Source organism: Ranitomeya variabilis, chromosome 2, assembly GCF_051348905.1.
Source record: "Ranitomeya variabilis isolate aRanVar5 chromosome 2, aRanVar5.hap1, whole genome shotgun sequence".
NCBI lineage: Eukaryota > Metazoa > Chordata > Amphibia > Anura > Dendrobatidae > Ranitomeya > Ranitomeya variabilis.
This window is the reverse complement of record NC_135233.1, coordinates 1,064,558,792-1,064,581,586: the sequence shown is the minus strand read 5'-3', so window position 1 is coordinate 1,064,581,586 and position 22,795 is coordinate 1,064,558,792. Positions and strand designations below refer to the sequence as shown.

Genomic DNA, 22,795 nt, shown 5'->3' with positions numbered 1-22,795 from the left:
ACTGTTGGGGTCTAATTTCTCCTGTTACCCTTGCAAAAATAAAAAATTACTTGCTAAAACATAATTTTTGAGGAAAGAACAATTATTTTTTATTTTCACGGCTCTGCGTTATAAACTTCTGTGAAGCACTTGGGGGTTGAAAGTGCTCACCACACATCTAGATAAGTTCCTTCGGGGGTCTAGTTTCCAAAATGGGGTCACTTGTGGGGTGTTTCTACTGTTTAGGCACATCAGGGGCTCTGCAAATGCAATGTGACGCCCGCAGACCATTCCATCAAAGTCTGCATTTCAAATGTCACTACTTCCCTTCCGAGCCCTGACGTGTGCCCAAACAGTGGTTTACCCCCACATATGGGGTATCAGCGTACTCACAACAAACTGGGCAACAAATATTGGGGTCCAAATTCTCCTGTTACCCTTGTGAAAATAAAAAATTGCTTGCTAAAACATCTTTTTTGAGGAAAGAAAAATGATTTTTTATTTTCACGGCTCTGCGTTGTAAACTTCTGTGAAGCACTTGGGGGTTGAACGTGCTCACCACACATCTAGGTAAGTTCCTTGGGGGGTCTAGTTTCCAAAATGGGGTCACTTGTGGGGGGTTTCTACTGTTTAGGCATATCAGGGGCTCTGCAAACGTAACATGATGCCCGCAGACCATTCCATCAAAGTCTGCATTCCAAAACGTCACTACTTCCCTTCCGAGCCCCGGCATGTGCCCAAACAGTGGTTTACCCCCACATATGGGGTATCAGCGTACTCAGGAGAAACTGGACAACAACTTTTGGTGTCCAATTTCTCCTGTTACTCTTGCAAAAATAAAAAATTCTGGGCTAAAAAAATATTTTTGAGGAAAGGAAACACATTTATTATTTTCACGGCTCTGCGTTATAAACTTCTGTGAAGCACTTGGGGGTTCAAAGTGCTCACTACACATCTAGATAAGTTCCCTTGGGGGTCTAGTTTCCAAAATGGAGTCAATTGTGGGGAGTTCCTACTGTTTAGGCACATCAGGGGCTCTGCAAACGCAACCTGACGCCCGCAGAGCATTCCATCAAAGTCTGCATTTCAAAACGTCACTACTTCCCTTCCGAACCCCGACGTGTGCCAAAACAGTGGTTTACCCCCACATATGGGGTATCAGCGTACTCAGGAGAAACTGGACAACAACGTTTGGGGTCCAATTTCTCCTGTTACCCTTGGGAAAATAAAAAATTGTGGGCTAAAAAATCATTTTTGAGAAAAGAAAAATTATTTTTTATTTTCATGGCTCTGCGTTATAAACTTCTGTGAAGCACTTGGGGGTTCAAAGTGCTCACCACACATCTAGATTAGTTCCTTGGGAGGTCTAGTTTCCAAAATGGGGTCACTTGTGCGGGAGCTCCAATGTTTAGGCACACAGGGGCTCTCCAAACGCGACATGGTGTCCGCTAATGATTGGAGCTAATTTTCCATTCAAAAAGCCAAATGGCGTGCCTTCCCTTCCGAGCCCTGCCGTGCGCCCAAACAGTGGTTTACCCCCACATATGGGGTATCATCGTACTCAGAACAAACTGGACAACAACATTTGGGGTCCAATTTCTCCTATTACCCTTGGGAAAATAAAAAATTCTGGGCTAAAAATCATTTTTGAGGAAAGAAAAATTATTTTTTTATTTTCACGGCTCTGCGTTATAAACTTCTGTGAAGCACCTGGGGGTTATAAATGCTCACTATGCATCTAGATAAGTTTCTTGGGGGGTCTAGTTTCCAAAATGGGGTCACTTGTAGGGGAGCTCCAATGTTTAGGCACACAGGGGCTCTCCAAACGCGACATGGTGTCCGCTAACGATTGGAGCTAATTTTCCATTCAAAAAGTCAAATGGCACGCCTCCCCTTCCGAGCCTTGCCGTGCACCCAAACAGTGGTTTACCCCCACATATGAGGTATCGGCATACTCAGGAGAAATTGCCCAACAAATTTTAGGATCCATTTTATCCTGTTGCCCATGTGAAAATGAAAGAATTGAGGCTAAAAGAAATTTTGTGTGAAAAAAAAATACTTTCATTTTTGCGGATCAATTTGTGAAGCACCTGGGGGTTTAAAGTGCTCACTATGCCTCTGGATGAGTTCCTTGGGGGGTCTAGTTTCCAAAATGGGGTCACTTGTGGAGGAGCTCCAATGTTTAGGCACACAGGGGCTTTCCAAACGCGACATGGTGTCTGCTAACGATGGAGATAATTTTCCATTCAAAAAGTCAAATGGCGCTCCTTCCCTTCCGAGCCTTACCATGTGCCCAAACAGTGGTTTACCCCCACATGTGAGGTATTGGTGTACTCAGGAGAAATTGCCCAACAAAATTTAGGATCCATTTTATCCTGTTGCCCATGTGAAAATGAAAAAATTGAGGCTAAAATAATTTTTTTGTGAAAAAAAAGTACTTTTTCATTTTTACGGATCAATTTGTGAAGCACCTGGGGGTTTAAAGTGCTCACTATGCTTCTAGATAAGTTCCTTGGGGGGTCTAGTTTCCAAAATGGGGTCACTTGTGGGGGAGCTCCAATGTTTAGGCACACGGGGGCTCTCCAAACGCGACATGGTGTCCGCTAAAGATTGGAGCCAATTTTTCATTCAAAAAGTCAAATGGCGCTCCTTCCCTTCCGAGCCCTTCCGTGCGCCCAAACAGTGGTTTACCCCCACATATGAGGTATCAGCGTACTCAGGACAAATTGGACAACAACGTCCCTGGTCCAGTTTCTCCTTTTACCCTTGGGAAAATAAAAAAATTGTTGCTAAAAGATCATTTTTGTGACTAAAAAGTTAAATGTTCATTTTTTACTTCCATGTTGCTTCTGCTGCTGTGAAACACCTGAAGGGTTAATAAACTTCTTGAATGTGGTTTTGAGCACCTTGAGGGGTGCAGTTTTTAGAATGGTGTCACTTTTGGGTATTTTCAGCCATATAGAACCCTCAAAATGACTTCAAATGTGAGGTGGTCCCTAAAAAAAATGGTTTTGTAAATTTTGTTGTAAAAATGAGAAATCACTGGTCAAATTTTAACCCTTATAACTTCCTAGCAAAAAAAAAAATTGTTTCCAAAATTGTGCTGATGTAAAGTAGACATGTGGGAAACGTTATTTATTAACTATTTTGTGTCACATAACTCTCTGGTTTAACAGAATAAAAATTCAAAATGTGAAAATTGCGAAATTTTCAAATTTTTTGCCAAATTTCCATTTTTTTCACAAATAAACTCAAAAATTATCAACCTACATTTACCACTAACATGAAGCCCAATATGTCACGAAAAAACAATCTCAGAATCGCTAGGATCCGTTGAAGCGTTCCTGAGTTATTACCTCATAAAGGGACACTGGTCAGAATTGCAAAAAACGGCAAGGTCATTAAGGCCAAAATAGGCTGGGTCATGAAGGGGTTAAATATTATTAAAAAAAAATATTTCCATGATCTGATCACAGCTGCAATCTGTGGAGAGATCAGCAGTAAGTTCTCCTTTATGGCATTCCATAACTCACTACTTACAGAAATTACAGAAATCAAAATTTTAAAAACCAACACAGCAGTGGGGAGCTGTAACCTTTATAGGAATACACATCTCTACTCCCACATCATAGTAAGACAAATAACGTGACAATGAACAAATTATCACATTTATAAACAAGGTTGAAAAATTTTGCCATGTTTAATTAATCATTAAAATCTAAAATACCTTGTGCATTTGATCAAATTATCCATTTAGTTTCCCTACGTAATAATAATTTTTTGAGATTACCTCCTTGCACAGGTTGATGAACCCTCTTGAGACCACCAAAACATACAACCTCCGGTTTAGAATAGTGTCTCATGGATAAGTCTGGTGGAACCTTTGCGAGAAGGGAAAGAGTTAAAATGTTCTCTAAATCGTACATACAACCTTCTAATGGTTTTTCCTTTTTAAAATCTTCCACAGGGACAGAAAATATTATACATGGCATACGGAGTTTTACAGGGTATAAATTCTGTCAGACGGTGTGTGATACCACCTAATTTAATTGGATTCATGTTCAAGTGAAAACTACAAAAATTGCAGGAACCGTATCTGTGGTTACCCACAATGTTGGAGATCTACAATCTATCACTATGGAACTTTTCAACCGATTCCTGACTAAAGTGTCTTTCTAGTTGAAACAGCACCTGTATGTAATTGGCGTTTTTTGTATAATCATACCACCTAAATCCTTATCCAAGCTTGGCATGCTAGTTTTTGTTAATTTCAGAGATAATAGCCTTGTTCATTGGACCGAATTTAAAATGAAAGATAAATCACCTTCGGTGTATATCAATAAATCAGTTTATTTTAATTTGCGGTCTCTATTCAGTGCCTCATTTGGGATGAAATCTGGGTATCTCCTTGACAGAAATCTATTTCATAAATCACCGGCTTGTTATTTCTCAAACTGACTGTCAGTTATTCATTTTGAATTGACTGTATCGGTGTGGAAATGTTAGTGTGAGACGGAGTAAGTTTGTGGATATAGGTTTTCTGAAGGCCTCGGTTACCAATTTTCCATTTTTAACAGAAATCTTGACATCTGAAAAGCTCAGTTCTAAGCCTCCAAAAATCGATGTAAATGACTTCCATATCATTCACCGCATTCAAGTGCATAACATAATCATGGAACTCCTTTTCACCACCTCCCCACATGACAAATGTCGTCTACATAGCGATTGAAGAGTTTTATAAATTTGAGATAGTGATAATGTGGAGAGAAAACATTTTTCTTCAAAAACTGCCAAACAAATTTTCCCGAACACAAGCTGTCCGCGTACACATTGCTGTTCCTGTGCATTGAAGGTACATTTGTCAAAAAATTTAAATGCGTTTTGTGACCAAATGAAATCAAAACAATCGAATAAGAAATTAATACAATCCCGGTTTTTGTATGTGAATGAATATTCAGCACCGCCTGATTACTGAGGCAGTGTGGAATTCTGGTATACAGACTCTACAGGTCCTCTGATTCCAGTGAAAAGTCCTCTTGCCACACAAATTCCTGTGTGGCCCTTAGGAACTCTCCAGTATCTTTTATATAGTAAGGGACATCTTGAAGGAGGGTTGGTAAAATCCAGTCCATGTATTTGGATAAAGGCTCTGTTAGGGATTCCACCCCTGAGATAATTGACGACATGTGGTATAGACATGGATTTGTGGATTTTGGTTGCATAGTACCTGTAGGGTCTAAGTGCTAACTCCGGGAACAATTGTCCGGCTTTCTTTATTGAACAAAATGCCCAAATTCACTTGTTTCTCTTAAAAGGCTGAAATGTATTTTTAGCAGTGAGATCATTAAAAAAGGTTTTTTTTGTGGAACTGTCTGAGAATTCTCATTGCTTCTTGCCTATAATATTCTCCTGTCATGAGAACTCCCCATGTCTGCATCATGCATAACTATGTCATTCCAATTTTGCTATTGACATGAAATTCTCCAATGTCAGTACTAACTCAATCAATCCACACAAGCAAAGAAATCAAATCACAGATTTCCAAAAACTAAGTTGTGTTATAATGAGAAATGACACAGGAGGGTTTAAGGAACTTGTGAGGAAGTCTTTCAAACCAAGGGTATGTTTGGGAGTTTCATTGATGACCTTTATATGTTAACAACCCTCCTGCATCGTTTAATAAGGTATCAAACCCACCGAGGGTTATGTGTGCTTGTTTGATTTTGCACCTATGTCTGGTCACTTGGTTGCATTGACTTCCTTCTCCATTTGTGAGACTCTGACACAGTCACACCTTGGAGCATTACTTCAGTCCCATCTGCAGGCACCTTGTTTCCATTTTCTGTTTTTATATACACTGTTTATTTCATTATCCTATGCATTATAATTCCATCTTATCTTGTGCATATACCTTTCCATCTTACATATTTACAGTTAGCAATGTTGTGTTTTGGATCAGAGTCCTCCAGGTATATGCGAAAGGTATTTAATTGCAAATTATATTTTTCTCTATATCAATTTGTTTTAATTGGCATTAATATGTATATTTCTTTAAATTGACATACTAATAAAGGACTTTTACACTTATAAACATTGGAGACAAGTTTCATTTTTTTCTTTTGGATTTGTAGATATGATAAATATACATAGAGATATGAGATGGATAAAATAGAGATCCTTTATATCTTACAATCTGCAGATAAAACCTTTTATCCCATTAGTTATTATAGTTTGTTCTTTAGCCCCTTTATCTGATCCAGTTTTCACCTTCCTGACCAGGTTATATTTTACAATTCTGACCACTGTCACCTTATGTGGTAATAACTGTGGAATGGTTCAGTGGTTCTGATTTTTTTTTATTGTAACACATTGTACTTTGATACTTTTATGAGTAAATAAAAAGACAAAATTTCCACTAACAGAGTTCTGACAAAAAAATGAAATTTTCAAACTTGTAATTGCTATGCCCTTACACCAGATAGTTAATAATTAACAATTGCCCAATGTCTAATTCATATCAGCTTTTTTTTAAATCTTTTTTTGTAGGTTAGAAGGGTTAAACGCTTGTCAGCAATTTCTCATTTTCAAACAAAACTTCCAAAAACTTTGATGAGAAAAAGCATTATTTGACCCTTGGGGAACAAATTATTGCAGAATACTTTGTGGACTCTATACAGATCCTTCAAGTGCCAGAAAAGTAGAATTCCATCTCAAGTGACCCCAATTTTAGAAATTATACCCTCTGGAAATTTATCTACAAGGAGTAGTGATGTTTCATTTTTCTACAGTTGTAGTGATTTTTCACTCCATGGATGTTTTCCAGAAAATAGCAGCAATGGATTTTGCTAAGTGAAAATTGCAAATCTGTCATTGTAGTGCCCAGTAAATTGTATTCCCCAAAATGGTTTGGTACCTATTAGTGATGAGCGAATAGGAACTAATTGGGCCAATTTTCCAAATATTTCACTGATAGCCGCGTATTCGTACCGAATAATGAATCCAATGCAGGTCAATGGGAAAGCCAAATACTTTTTTGTTGGACCCAACAAACTGGTCTGGGGGCATGAAAAAAAAAAAAAAGCTAAAATGGATGGAAAAATGCTAAAAGTAAATGGGAACAGCATGGAGAAGATGCCTGCATGCCTTTCTGACTCATTCCACACGATAGATGAAAATCCGGCAATTCATCTGCCACGCACAAGAGCCAACAGGATAGAATACATTAGATCCAGTAAATACACATATAATAGGTACATATAAAGATGTCAGTGACACACATATTTATGTATATATATTACATAGTCAGAAATCAGCCATAGGTATGTGTTCACACTGGGCAGTTATATCAGCGACTCATCAAGTTCGTAAGATTACATTGATGATGGTTGATGGGCTCACACTACACCATGTTCCAAAATATTATACAAATTATATTTTTCTCGGATTTTCCTAAATGGTCGGTGCAAATGACAGTCAGCTTAATAAGTCATCACCCATTAGAGTGTACATGGAATTTTATTGAAGAAACCTCCCAATGATAACAGTATAATCTCCAAAATGAGCAAAAACTCAAAATGCACTGTTCCAAATTATTAGGCACAGTAGAATTTCTAAACATTTGATGTTTTAAAGAAGTGAAAATGCTCATTTGTTGAATTTGCAGCATTAGGAGGTCACATTCACTGAACAAAAAAGCTATTTAACTCCTAAACCTCCTAACAGGCCAAGTTACATGTTAATATAGGAACCCGTCCTTGATATCACCTTCACAATTCTTGCATCCATTGAACTTAAGTTTTTGGAGATGCTTATGTTTCTTTGCATGAGACACACCAAATTATATCCCATATAGTGCCATGAAGGGAACAACCAATGAAAACCAAACAGACAACCTTCACATAAAAGCCAAATATACTTAAATATATATATCTTTATTGAAAAATTACAATAAAATCAGGAAAATAAGTGTCACAGGCAACGACCTTAACAACAGACAGAGTATACAATAGGCAAGATGTAAATAATTAACAGATTCATAATGTTTGGGTGTGGTGGGTCCCCCTGGTGCTTCCTTTTCTGCTAACTATGACTTGATTTTTATTCAGATCTGTATACTTGTCTATCGTTATGATTACTGTTTGATTGTTCTTTCGCCTGCCCAATGCCAGTATGGACACAGTGTTAAGACACTAGTCTATTTTCAATTATTTACGATATATATCACTTTATTGATTACTTGTTTCATATGTGCCCTTGCTGGCGTACGGTGGTGAACATTATGAATCTGTTAATTATTTACATCTTGCCAATTGCTGTATACTCTGTCTGTTGTTAAGGTCGCTGCCGTGGGTGCCCCACAATTTGGTTCTCTTGTGCCTGTGGTATTTTCCTAATTTTATTGTAATTCTTCTATATATATATATATATATATATATATATTTTTTTTATTATTTTGTTTATGTATATTTGGCTTTATTGTGAAGGTTTTTTGTTTGGTTTTCTTTGCATGAGGTCAGAAAAGCCTCCCAGAGCTGCGGTTTTGATGTGAACTGCCTCCCACCCTCACAGAACTTTTGCTTGATGATACGCCAAGGGTTCTCTCTAGGTTTGAGATCAGGGGAAGATGGTGGCCACACCATGAGTCTGGCCCAAAACATGACTCCTCCACCTCCTTGCTGACGTCGCAGCCTTGTTGGGACATGGTGGCCATCCACCCACCTTCCACTACTCCATCCATCTGGACCATCCAGGGTTGCTCGACACTCATCAGTAAACAAGACTGTTTGAATATTAGTCTTCAGTATGTCTGGGCCCACTGCAACCATGCTTGTGAACACTGTTTAGGGGTGGCCGAATAGTAGGTTTATGCACCACAGCAAGCCTTTGAAGGATCCTACACCTTGAGGTTCAAAGGAAACCAGAGGCACCAGCAGCTTCAAATAACTGTTTGCTGCTTTGTAATGGTACTGTGGCAGCTGCTCTCTTATTCTCTAATGAATTTGTCTGGTAGAAACCTTCTTCATTATGCCTTTATCTGCATGAACTCTGTCTGTACTGTGTTTCAGTTACAAATCTCTTCACACTATGATGATCACTCTTAAAGGGACTCTGTCACCTGAATTTGGTGGGCTATGTAAATGCCCTGTGTCCGGTCCGATGGGCGGTGTTTCCTCTACTTTCATTCACCCCTTCCTTTCCCACTGGCCGCAATGTTTGAATTTCAGTAGGTTTCCTCCGTAGTTCATGCGTGCACAATGCAATCTTACCTTGCGCATGCGCAGTATGCTTTGCCAAACTGCAGGCTAAGCCAAAAAGCATTAGTGCGCATGCGCCGCCGCACTATGTCCCGGAACACAGTGAAATACTTCCAGGATATAGTGCGCCGGTGCATGTGCACTAATGCTTTTCGTCTTTGCCCGCAGTTGGGCAAAGAATACTGCGCATGCGCAAGGCAAGATTGCATTGTGCACACGTGAACTACGTTGGAAACCTACTGAAATTCAAGAAAATATTGCGGCCAGCGGGAAAGGAAGGGGTGAATGAAAGAAGAGGAAACACCGCCCATCGGACGGAACACAGGGCATTTACATAGCCCGCCAAATATAGGTGACAGAGTCCCTTTAAGTTTAAGTGAAATATCTAATTTTTTCATACTTTGTCAAAGGCATTGCACTATTTAACGCTTTTGAGTAGCAGAGAGATCCTTTTTATTTCCCATATTGCTTGAAACCTGTAACCTGCTTAATGTGGAACATCATTTTTAAATAAATTTCCTTTAATTAGAATCGCCTGGAAAACTAATTATCACATGTGTTTAAGATTGATTTCAGTGATCCATTGACCCCTGAGACACAATACCATCCACAAGTTTATTAGAAAAACAAAACATTTAAATCTTTGATACTTAAATCCAATTTGCATAATAATTTGGAGCACAGTGTATTTGTCAAAATTTTGTGCTAAACGTCTTGTGTATTTTTCCTAAATTTCAAAAGCCATTTAACTATTCCCACTTCATATATTTCACATTGACATGCTTTAACACATTTGAGTGCGATCATTTTCATATTTTGATATTCAAGTTGCTTTTTAGAGGATATGGGGACTTATCCTGGTAACATTGACTAGTCAGAGTATAGTATTTAGATCTCTGAAGATATAAGGGACTTATCCCTAAAATGTTAATCAGCATACAAGTCACTGACTACTTGTGTCTGTGAAAACTGATCACATAAGGTGGCGATTTGTACATATTACAAAATTAGATATTTATACCAACATTATTTTTGTCCTATCACTGCTGCTTCTCTCCCCATGTGTTTATGTGGTTTGAGGCACCCCTGTTTTTATAATAAAAACTATTTTATAGAAAAAAGAATTATTTTTGCATCGCTTTATTCTTTATCGTATAAAAGCGGCAAAACATAAAAAATAATCTAAATGAAGTATCGCTGTAATCGTACTAACCTGAAGAATAAAACTGCTTTATCCATTTTACCAAACGCGGAACGGTATAAACGCCCCCCAAAAAAAGAAATTCATGAATAGGTGGTTTTTGGTCATATTGCCTCACAAAAATCAGAATAAAAAGCGATCAAAAAAATGTCACTTGCCCGAAAATGTTACCAATAAAAATATCAACTCATCCCACAAAAAAACAAGACCTCGCATGACTCTGTGGACCAAAGTATGGAAAAATTATAGCTCTCAAAATGTGGTAAAATAAAATAATTTTTGTGCCATAAAAAGCGTCTTTTAGTGTGTGACGGCTGCAAGTCATAAAAATCCACTAAAAAAAACCACTATAAAAGTAAATCAAACCCCCTTCATCACCCCCTTAGTTAGGGAAAAATAAAAAAAAATAAAAAAATGTATTTATTTCCATTTTCCAATTAGGGTAAGGGCTAGGCTTTGGGCTAGGGTTAGGGTTGGGGCTAGGGTTAGGGTTGGCAGCTAGGGTTAGGGTTGGAGCTAGGGTTAGGGTTTGGATTACATTTACGGTTGGGATTAGGGTTAGGGGTGTGTCAGGGTTAGGGGTGTGGTTAGGGTTATGTTTGGGATTAGGGTTAGGGGTGTGTTGGAGTTAGGGCTGTGTGTTGTGAATTTGCTTTTTGCTCCCTCTAGTGGTTACTAGTTTTTTGACTCCGCACCTGGGTCGTTAGTTAGGGGTGTTGCTATATAAGCTCCCTAGACCTTCAGTTCAATGCCTGGCAACGTAGTTATCAGAGCTAGTCTGCTGTGCTCTTGTCTACTGATCCTGGTTCCAGTTATATCAGCTAAGTCTGCCTTTTGCTTTTTGCTATTTGTTTTGGTTTTGTATTTTTGTCCAGCTTGTTCCAAATCTATATCCTGACCTTTGCTGGAAGCTCTAGGGGGCTGGTGTTCTCCCCCCGGACCGTTAGACGGTTCGGGGGTTCTTGAATTTCCAGTGTGGATTTTGATAGGGTTTTTGTTGACCATATAAGTTACCTTTCTTTATTCTGCTATCAGTAAGCGGGCCTCTCTGTGCTAAACCTGGTTCATTTCTGTGTTTGTCATTTCCTCTTACCTCACCGTTATTATTTGTGGGGGGCTTCTATCCAGCTTTGGGGTCCCCTTCTCTGGAGGCAAGAAAGGTCTTTTGTTTTCCTCTACTAGGGGTAGCTAGATTCTCCGGCTGGAGCGTGTCATCTAGAATCAACGTAGGAATGATCCCCGGCTACTTCTAGTGTTGGCGTTAGGAGTAGATATATGGTCAACCCAGTTACCACTGCCCTATGAGCTGGATTTTTGTATTCTGCAGACTTCCACGTACCTCTGAGACCCTCGCCATTGGGGTCATAACAGCTGTGGTTAGGGTTGGGGTTAGGGGTGTGCTTGGGTTAGGGTTTCAGTTAGAATTGGGGGTTTCCACTGTTTAGGCATATCGGGGCTCTCCAAACGCGACACGGCGTCCGATCTCAATTCCAGCCAATTCTGCATTGAAAAAGTAAAACTGTGCTCCTTCCCTTCCAAGCTCTGCCATGCACCCAAACAAACAGTGGTTTATCCCCACATGTGGGGTATCCAGGTACTCAGGACAAAGTGTACAACAACTTTTGGGGTCCGTTTTCTCCTGATACCCTTGGTAAAATAAAACAAATTGGAGTTGAAGTAAATTTTTAGTGAAAAAAATTAAATGTTCATTTTTTAAACATTCCAAAAATTCCTGTGAAACACCTGAAGGGTTAATAAACTTCTTGAATGTGGTTTTGAGCACCTTGAGGGGTGCAGTTTTTAGAATGGTGTCACACTTGGGTATTTTCTATCATATAGACCCCTCAAAATGACTTCAAATATGATGTGGTCCCTAAAAAAAATGGTGTTGTAAAAATGAGAAATTGCTGGTCAAATTTTAACCCTTATAACCCCGTAACAAAAAAAAAATTGTTTCCTAAATTGAGCTGATGTAAAGTAGACAGGTGGGAAATGTTACTTATTAAGTATTTTGTGTGACATACCTATGAATTTTTCAAAATTTTCACCAAATTTCCATTTTTTCACAAATAAATGCAGGTAATATCTAAGAAATTTTACCACTATCATGAAGTACAATATGTCATGAGAAAACAATGTCAGAATCACCAGGATCTGTTGAAGCGTTCCAGAGTTATAACCTCATAAAGGGACAGTGGTCAGAAATGTAAAAATTGGCCCGGTCATTAACGTGCAAACCACCTTTGGGGGTAAAGGGGTTAACATGCCGGGTGCTTCAGGTGCAGAACTATAAATTAACCAAACTTATCCAGTACCACCATCACAAATTAATCCATTGGGCACTGTAAGAATGAAGGGGAAGACAGCTGAGAATGAAGATTAAATTCTAACTATATAAATAATCCAAGCAAGATATTGAACAATTTTCTAGGGGCAATTTCAGTGAATAAACAATAATGTAAAGTATGTGGGGGACAAGTCAGATCATGAGTGATGCAATTCTCCTAAACATGAAAAGTTTCATTTTTTCTATATTAGCACTTTAATACTATCCTCTCTTTGTTACCAGAGAACATATATTTCTCATAATAACGTTTTCAATACAGGGTTTAAAATATCTGTATCTTTATCTATAACACAATTTTTAACACCATTCCCCAGCCACAACTTCTGTTAAAGGATGCTAAATGTTTCATCAATAATGCAAATAATGTGGATAAGGAGAAACCCTGGAATATAGCCCAATAAATATTTAAATTTAGATTATTATTAAAGTTAGAGAGTTGCCAAGTAAGAAGCTGCCAAAAATAGTTTTAATCTTATATTTTTATCAATTAATAAAATACAAAATTTTTTGAACAAAACAAATCTAAATGACATGAATATTTGGTGACCACTCTTTGTGTGCAAGTGCAAAGATATAGAACTGACGAATGCAGTCATTGAAGGAACTCCGGAGGGAGGTTTTCCAAATATCTCTTAGAGAACGAATCACCTCTTCCTCAGCTGCCATACTCAAAGACCTTTACTTTCCAGGGAAAATTAAAGTAATTGAAGATGGAGAGAACTGACTGCCGAGAAGAGGGACTTTGAGAGAGGAGATTATTAAACATAAAAATTGCTTCTCTGGACAACCTCTTCCAACAAGCAGGTGGGGGAGTGCAGTCTGCACTTTGTCTCCAGTCGATGTAGACTTGGTACATGGAGTCATATACCGTTGCTTCCAACCAGGGGAAATATCCAGTCAGGGCAACAAAGAGAAGAACACCAAAAGCCCAGGTATCTATAGTAGGGCTCAAGAGTAGGTATTCTCCGTCTTTCAAGTCACACAACTCTGGAGACATGTACGGGACAATATGTGACATGGACGACACATAGTATCCTGCAGGTTGGGTCAAACCAAAGTCACTCAGCTTGATTTGATTACAGTCTACGTCCATGAGCAACACGTTGTCCGGCTTCAGGTCTCTGTGTACCAGCCCTCTACTATGCATAAAGTCTAGAGCTGAAGAGATCTGTCTTGCACACCTCTTCACAGCAGCCTCTGGAATTCCAATCTGTAGAAAAAAAAAGATAAGCATCATGATATTTGGTATTTTCAATTTGGATAAAGAACTGCACAAATAAATCTAAACATTGAAGATGTTGCTGCTGTTGGGACAGTGGATTCAATAGTGGATAAAACTGTTGCTGTGATGGCCATGTGACATCAATTTGTACATTATGGACTCCTATTCCATCTATAGAAAGGTTTGATGTATTCCCAAATAACCCTTTACACATTAGTTTCCTAACTGACATGCACATCTAGATTCTCCCGCCTGTTGATGTTTATTATTAGTCTTTGGTGTTTCATAAATTAAGCATTGTTAGATTGTAGGAAATCATATGGAGCCGCCTTTACTTACCTCACTTTGGATTATATCATGCAAGGTGCCTGCTGTTGCCAACTCTTGACTCAATACATAGTGGTCATTTGTGCCAATAAAGACTGGATACGTAGTGATAATGTGAGGGTGCTCAGATAAGGTGATTGAAAAACAAAACTCTGTCAGAAAGGATTTCAGAAGAGTTCTGTCCTTCCTCACTAATTTTGCAGCCACTGCTTTTCCTAAAAAAAGAACAAACAAAAAGCGGTTTATAATAACCTCCCAGATCTCACATAGAAGCATTATGTTCAAACACATAATCATCATCACAGGCAATGGGATATTTTTTGGGGGACATCAATCCCTAATCCTCAATCTCATGTCTGAGGCAGTGTGCTAAATTGGAGCCATTTTGGATTTACAAAAGTCAAAGTTTAAGTCAGTAAAATAAATACATTTAGGATTAATGTATATACCACAGTACAACTGATGTTACATGTTTGGCAGCCAGTTATCTCCAATGAGAAAAACGCTATTGGGATACTGAACTTTAACCTCTTTTTCTGACAGGAGATATCAGGTGGCAAAAAGATAATCAATGGGCCAGCCTATAGATATTTTGGATGGATGTTTTTACGAATTAAGAGTGAAGTTGGCCACACAAATGAACATTTGTCTGTATATCAGTGGTAGAGCCAGCTGAATGCTTGAAATATCAAGATCAACAGCTAATGACCTAATGCTTATGTGTCCAACACCTATTTTTTCAAACCTCTTCATTTTCATACAATCTTTCTATAACCCAACATGGTGTCTGGCATTAATAGTTGGTTGTCCCCCATACACATACCATACTAATCAATCCCCACCAAATTTAGGAGGTTTGTATGATTTTAGTCCTATAGGTATGGGAATTTTACAGATGATGATACTAGAATAAGCTGGATTTTCCCATGACCTACAGATAAACCTCTCATCTCTATGGTCAGTTTAAATCAATATCACATTTTTATATAGAATTTACCAATTTATTTAACCAATTTAGGTAAATGAACATCTTTGTTTTTTCCTTGTTCACATACCTGTTGATCTCTCCTGTGCCAGTACAACTTGTCCATATGACCCCTGGCCCAACTCCTTGATGATGTCGAAGCATTCAGAAATATTCGGAATCTCCAAGATATGGAATGCGGCCATTGCTGCTTGGAAGTCGATACTTTTTGCTAAACAAAGTCTGTATGACTCTGTAGGAAAATACAAGAAATACGATTATTAAAACATCATGTAATGAACATATTTTTTGTTTCTGTGGACATTTATGATAATTGGGCTCCATCATAATTTAGAAACTCATAATTAAAAAGATGTTCCCATTCAGGAAAGGATAGTTGACAACACTTGTAAAAGGTATCTTTGTGGGCATATTGGTTGTCATCAATCTTTCTATGAAGACATTGTGTTCAAAGAGTAAAAATTAAGGATAATTCTAAACAGTTCTACAGTAATACAAAGGTATTTGTATCTAGAGTTTCTATATATTTCATCATTAAAACACATGAAAATTATAATTTGTCACATTTGAAGTTACTAGAAAGGGGAATAATTGTTTAATGGTCATATGGCAAGAAGACCCCAAACACAATAAATAGCACCAATAGATATAATATTGAAGAGTAGTCTTACCCGGGTTGGGATTTTAGTGATGATGATTAGCTGGTTTCTGATCCAAAACAGTTGAGTAACGTTGATTTCTGGTTCAGTCTGAGAGGTGCTATCTCCACAAAGATGTTCTCAGGAATAATTCAACAAGACACATGAACTTCTAACTTTTATAGGGAAGTAGCTACTTGAAATTTCTGCCCTTCCTCCTCATTGGCCAATTTGATGTCAAAAACCTCCATTGATTTACAGATTAAGGTGTCTCCTAGAAGTTGGACATTCCTGTAGACCTAATTGTTCTTTATTAGACCATTAAAGGAGCTGGTTGTGCCACAATGGTATCTGGGTAGTGCCCGCCATAGTAGTGTTTGTGTTGCTATTGAAATGCTAATTTTCTCAGTTCTGAATTTATTCTGCCACCTACAGTCACATCTCACCTTCCCGACCTGCTGCTGCTTTTACCTAAAGAGAAACTGGTCCTATGTCTTTATATAAATATACATTTGTCACGCTCAGGTCTTGTATCCAGTGTTTATAGCCATAAACTGACTCAACATATCTTGTAGGACAGTCTTGTCCCAACTGACATTATTATTACATGGAAAAAACTGAATTGTCAATTGTTTATTGTTTGTTTGTTTTTTTTCAACCTTTAGAACTGATTATCTACCGAGAAAATCGGGCACGCTGCACCATTGTTTAGAACTAGTATAAATGATCATAGGTCAAAATATACATGCCCTTGTTTCCAACAAGCAGACAACGGTCGCTCATTATGGTTGAGATCGAATATTTCATTCTAGATATATATCTGGTTATAGGTTAATGAAGTGCATACAGTCCGTAATTGGCAGATTTTTTTTAATGATTTTCTTTCATGACATCTGAAAAAATCTTCTGGAAAATTAGTAAATCAAATCTGCACTGAATTGTTTAGAAATGAATGAGGCAAAGAAATATTTCACTTTTTTTATTTGCAAAATCTTGCATGGATTTTATTTTTTTTCAAATTTGATTTGAGATTATTTCTTCTTCATTTAAACTAGTAAATCTGTGAGAATTGATCCAAAAATCCAGACTCAGATTCCATGGTGACAATGTGTTGTAAAATGTGACTATTATCTGCTGCAGTAATACACTGCGGACATTGCCTGCACAAAGACAAACTATTTTCCTGGAAACACATTCAGATATTCTGTTTTAACATAATTAAAAATTGCATGTTTTTCATCAGAACACAATATGATTTTTATTATTTTTTTTTCCCATCGATGAGGCATCTGTTTTTCTCATGCAACAAATTATTCAAAGCTTTATGACCTATAAGTGCAGTCTACTTTTACTATTTATATCAATCGCATGGCTATCACATGTTATCCATTTATTGTTATAGACCCTTTCTCTTGACTAAGCGAGTTTTAACCTGGAAAACTGATAAAAAAATGGAGATGTCACAACATAAATGCAAAAAATGGAGATGTGAAGAGCCCCATAGCCTGTAATGGTATGTGTTCTATCAACGACAATCCTAGTCATGTCAGTGATGCCTAAGTGTGAGCTGGACCAGCAGTCTTCTCTCCCGACCTCCTGACTAACCTCCATTTTACATGAATCTGTTGCTGAGGAACAAGAGTCCAAACAATATTAATACGGCAGTTATGAACAAGGCAGTAACTCCATAAAAACTTATTGGCTCTTTCTAGCTAGCTGTCTCTCACTTGACTCCTTTCTCTTGGTCAGCCCAATGATTTGAGCTAACAATTACTGTGTATGTATGGGTGCCTTCACTGCATTTGGCCTTGTCTCTAGTACACTTGTTTTCCAAATTAAGATCCATTTATGGTCAATGATCTCGATGCCAGATGACTTTCACCCAGACCATATCACCTGTGGAGACCACCATAATTCTACAGCTTCTATAATTACATGTGGATGTTCTCAGAGAGTCTTCACTTGCAACCATTGGCATCACATTAACCCCTCAGTGCTGCTGCTATGTTTTTACTGGTTATTGTGCAGCTGATTAATTCAATCATGAGCTTACCATAGCCTCAGGTGTCTCCTTCTCACTGGAAGCCAAGTGTCCATTCAGTACATTTATAAAATTCTATCTTAAATATTATTAAAACATTTTTTTATTTCCGTGATCTGATCACCGCTGCAATCTGTGGAGAGATCAGCAGTAAGTTCTCCTTTATGGCATTCCATAACTCACTTCTTACAGAAATTAAAGAAATCAAAATTTTAAAAACAACCAACACGATGACGGGGTGGATGAGAATTTGGCCATGGTCTTCATTAAATTTACGAATAATCCTAAAGAAACACTTCCTGGTCGTATCACAAAATTTAAGCTCAGCAGACTTTACCCAAACTTATCCAACAATTGTTTGAGCAGAAACTATTTTAACACTGGGAAACAACCTCCTGACATCCAGCAAACTTCTCTTCATCAGAAACAGCAAATCTACTGCCCTCATTTTCCAAATATGATTTCCTCCGTGATGTGTGACGACGTAAGGATTCTGGAACCTAGCGCTCATCATGAAGGTTTGATTAATTAGGCCATCCCATCACTTACCTCTAAACCCTGAGCCAGCAGACCCTTTCTCCATTGTCAGACCTGTTCAATTCAGAAAATTATGAAACAAGAAATCTAAGTGCTTTCCGAATCATTGCATTCCTGTTTACTTTACACATCGCCCCAACTCTTTTGGAATTGGGGTTGAACATTATATAAATATCTCACCCCACACATGGGACATCTTGTGCCATATTTAGATTAAAACTTGTCCTAATTGTGGAGCTGTCCGTGGGTCCAAAGTTATTGTGAAAACATTTTTGAGATTATAGAAAATACAGCAAATATGCTGCAATATAAGATTAGGACAGAAGTGAAGTTATTCTTCTGTGGTAGAAAATAATTATGCAAAACATTGATTTTTTTTAAAAAGAAAAACATAAAATTACTAATAGGAAGAATACTAACATCAACATACAGGAACATAAAATTACTAATAGGATGTTTCAGCTGCATATTGTAGGAAGAAATTATCTGTATTTTATCTCTCATCTATCTCATCTGCTAGAACTTTCTTCTATCTAGATAAACACACTTATAATATATGTGTTATATAAATACTATTCTTAACATTGCAATTGAAACAGTGAGACATAATTTGTGTCATAATGTAAATCACGGGTTTTGAAAATGACGTAGAATAGTTGAAACCTTAATATATCTCACATTTTGAAAGGAATAAACTATTCTTTGGATTTTTTTTAATTGCTGCCTTATTTAGTCTTTTTGCAAATAGGTAAATAAATGGATGAATAAATAGGTACAGTGGGTGAAATAAGTATTGAACTCATCACCACGTTTAGAAATATATTTACTTCCCAAGGTGCTATTGACATGAAATTCCCATCAGATATTGATAACAACCCATCTAATACACACAGGGTGGGCAAGGGATGTGTAACCCCTTCTGAGGAGGCCATGCAAAACAATGGTTTGTTAGGGAGTTCCATGGGTCACATTCATGTGTTAACTTATGTATGTATATGTTCATATGTTAACTATCCTCCTGCATTGTTTACTGATGTAGCAAAACTGCTAAGGATTATCATTTGTGATTCTTATTTGTTCTTTGTACCCAGGAGTTTTTACTTGGTTGCATTGACTTTGTTCTCCCTTTGTGAGACTTATACAGTCACACCTTGGAGCATTACTTCACTCCTATCTGCAGGCACATTGTTTCCATTTTCTGTTTCTATATAAACTGTTTAGCTCATTATCTTATGCATTATAACTAGTGTTGAGCATTCCGGTACCACAAGTATCGGGTATTGGCCGATATTTGCGGTATCGGAATTCCGATACCGAGTTCCGATATTTTTGTGATATCGGAAATCGGAATCGGAAATTCCCAGTGTATGGTTCCCAGGGTCTGGAGGAGAGGAAACTCTCCTTCAGGCCCTGGGATCCATATTCATGTGTAAAATAAAGAATAAAAATAAAAAATAGGGATATACTCACCCTCTGACGCGCCCTGGTTGTAACCGCTGCAACCGGCAGCCTCCGTTCCTAAGAATGAGCGAGTGAAGGACCTGCGATGACGTCGCGGCTTGTGATTGGTCGCGTGACAGGTCACATGAGGCACCGCTAAGAGCAGGGGCCGCCGGAGGGGTGAGTATATCAATATTTTTAATTTTTTTTCTTTATTTTATACATGAATATGGATCCCAGGGCCTGAAGGAGAGTTTCCTCTCCTTCAGACCCTGGGAACCATTCCGATATTTTGTGTCCCATTGATATGCATTGGTATCGGGTATCGGCGATATCCGATACTTTTTGGATATCGGCCGATCCAATCCGATACCGATACCTTTGCATATCGGAAGGTATTGCTCAACACTAATTATAACACTGTAATCTAATTTAATTCCATTTTATCTTGTGTATATACCTTTCCATCTTACAGCTAGTAATGTGTTTTGAATCCGTTTTTCAGGTATATATGAATGGTATTTTGCTGTAAAATTTACTAGAAAATACCATATATCTGCGCTAAGTGTATACGTACCCGCTGTAGCTCACAAAATTAGGAACGTAAAAGTGTGATTATGTTCCTAATTTTGTGAACTATTGCGGGTATGTTTTATCCATTCATAGGGGTATACACTTAAAGCAGATATATGGTATTTTCTCATTTCTATCAAGATTTGGACAACCAGGTGGTGTTGTGTTAAAATTTGCAGCAGGTTCTTTTTCCCCTACATATACTAGCACCATTGTCAACCAAAATTTGTTAAATCTAGTTACTACAGAAAGCTATTCTATTGTAAATGGCATTAAGACGTAAATCTAATTAAATTGATGTACTAATAAAGGACTTACACATTTATAATCATCTGAGAAAAGTCTTTCTATTGAATTTATAGATATGATAAAAAGATACACAGATAAAAGAGAAGTAACATAGAGAATTTTTACTTAAAGGAATACAAATACAGAGATTACGGGTGGCACTCCATGTCTGATGAAAATCTTCTTTATTAAGTGGGAATTACTGCATGGCTGTGAGGGAAGAGGTTCACCGTGTGGACGACGGACATCTAAACGGGTCCAGGTATGGTTTGCAGTGGGGAGCTGTAATTCTTATAGGAATACACATCGCTACTCCCACATCATAGTAACACAAATAACATGACAATGAGCAAATTATCACATTTATAAACAAGGTTGAAACGTTTTGCCATGTTTAATTAATCATTAAAATCTAAATTACCTTGTGCATGTGATCAAATTATCCATTTAGTTTCTCTAATAATAATTTTTTGAGATTACCTCCTTGCACAGGTTGATGAGCCCTCTTGAGACCAACAAAACATACAACCTCCGGTTTAGAATAGTGTCTCACGGATATATTCAATTGATATATTCAATAAGTCTGGTGGAGCCTTTGCAAGAAGGGATAGAGTTAAAATTCTATCTAAATTGTACATACAACATTCTAATGGTTTTTCCTTTGTAATATCTTCCACAGGGACAGAAAATAATATTCATGGCATACTGCGTTTTACAGGGTGTAAATTCTTTCACACAGTGTGTAATACCACCTAATTTAATGGGATTCATGTTCAAGTGAAAACTACAAAAATTGCAGGAAATGTATCTGTGGTTACCCACAATGTTGGAGATCTACAATCTATCACTATTCGTGTTGAGCATTCCGATACCGCAAGTATCGGGTATCGGCCGACATTTGCGGTATCGGAATTCCGATACCGAGATCCGATACTTTTGTGATATCGGGAATCGGTATCGGAATCGATATTAATGTGTAAAATAAAGAATAAAAATAAAAAATATTGATATACTCACCTCTTCGACGCAGCCTGGACCTTACCGATGTAACCGGCAGCTTCCGTTCCTAAGAATGAGTGCTTGAAAGACCTTAGATGATGTCGCGGCTTGTGATTGGTTGCGTGGCGGTCATGTGACCACTCACGTGACCAATCACAAGCCGAATTTAAAATTAAAGGTAAATCTTTCATGTTTTTCCTTTTTTGACCATCGGTGTATATCAGTAAATCAGTTTATTTTAATTTGCGGTCTCTATACAGCTCCTCATTTGGGATGAAATCTGGGTATCTCCTTGACAGAAATCTATTTCTTAAATCACCATCTTGTTATTTCTCAAACTGACTGTCAGTTATTCATTTTGAATTGACTGTATCGGTGTGGAAATGTTAGTGTGAGACCGAGTGAGTTTGTGGATATAGGTTTTCTGAAGGCCTCGGTTACCAATTTTCCATTTTTAACAGAAATCTTAACATCTGAAAAGCTCAGTTCTAAGCTCCAAAAACTGATGTAAATGACTTTCATATCATTCACCGCATTCAGATGCATAACATAATCATGAAACTCCTTTTCACCACCTCCCCACATGACAAAAATGTCGTCCACATAGCGATTGAAGAGTTTTATAAATTTGAGATAGTGATAATGTGGAGAGAAAACATTTTTCTTCAAAAACAGCCAAACAAATTTTCCCGAACACGAGCTGTCCACGTACCCATTGCTGTTCCTGTGCATTGAAGGTACATTTGTCAAGGAATTTAAATGCGTTATGTGACCAAATGAAATCAAAACAATCGAATAAGAAATTAATACAATCCCGGTTTTTGTATGTGAATGAATATTCAGCACCGCCTGATTACTGAGGCAGTGTGGAATTCTGGTATACAGACTCTACAGGTCCTCTGATTCCAGTGAAAAGTCCTCTTGCCACACAAATTCCTGTGTGGCCCTTAGGAACTCTCCTGTA

General features: G+C 37.8%; 1 protein-coding gene across 1 annotated transcript; it reads right to left on the bottom strand.

Annotated features, from left to right (window-relative positions):
- Window positions 1–13,436: 13,436 nt before the first annotated feature.
- LOC143804048 (serine/threonine-protein kinase SBK1-like) lies at window positions 13,437–15,534 on the bottom strand. Its single transcript, XM_077281787.1, has 3 exons — window positions 15,386–15,534; window positions 14,343–14,545; window positions 13,437–13,991 (listed from the first exon to the last, which is right to left on the bottom strand). Exons 1-3 carry the CDS (start codon window positions 15,498–15,500, stop codon window positions 13,437–13,439), a joined length of 873 nt encoding a protein of 290 aa, XP_077137902.1. The 5' UTR covers window positions 15,501–15,534.
- Between the last annotated feature and the right edge of the window lie 7,261 nt (window positions 15,535–22,795).

Coding starts and splice junctions, on each gene's coding strand:
- LOC143804048 (XM_077281787.1), bottom strand. CDS start 15,500: ATGGCCGCATTCCATATCTTGGAGATTCCGAATATTTCTGAATGCTTC. Junction 14,546..15,385: donor GGCACAGGAGAGATCAACAG/GTATGTGAACAA, acceptor TTCTTTTTTTAG/GAAAAGCAGTGGCTGCAAAA. Junction 13,992..14,342: donor ATGATATAATCCAAAGTGAG/GTAAGTAAAGGC, acceptor TTTTTTCTACAG/ATTGGAATTCCAGAGGCTGC.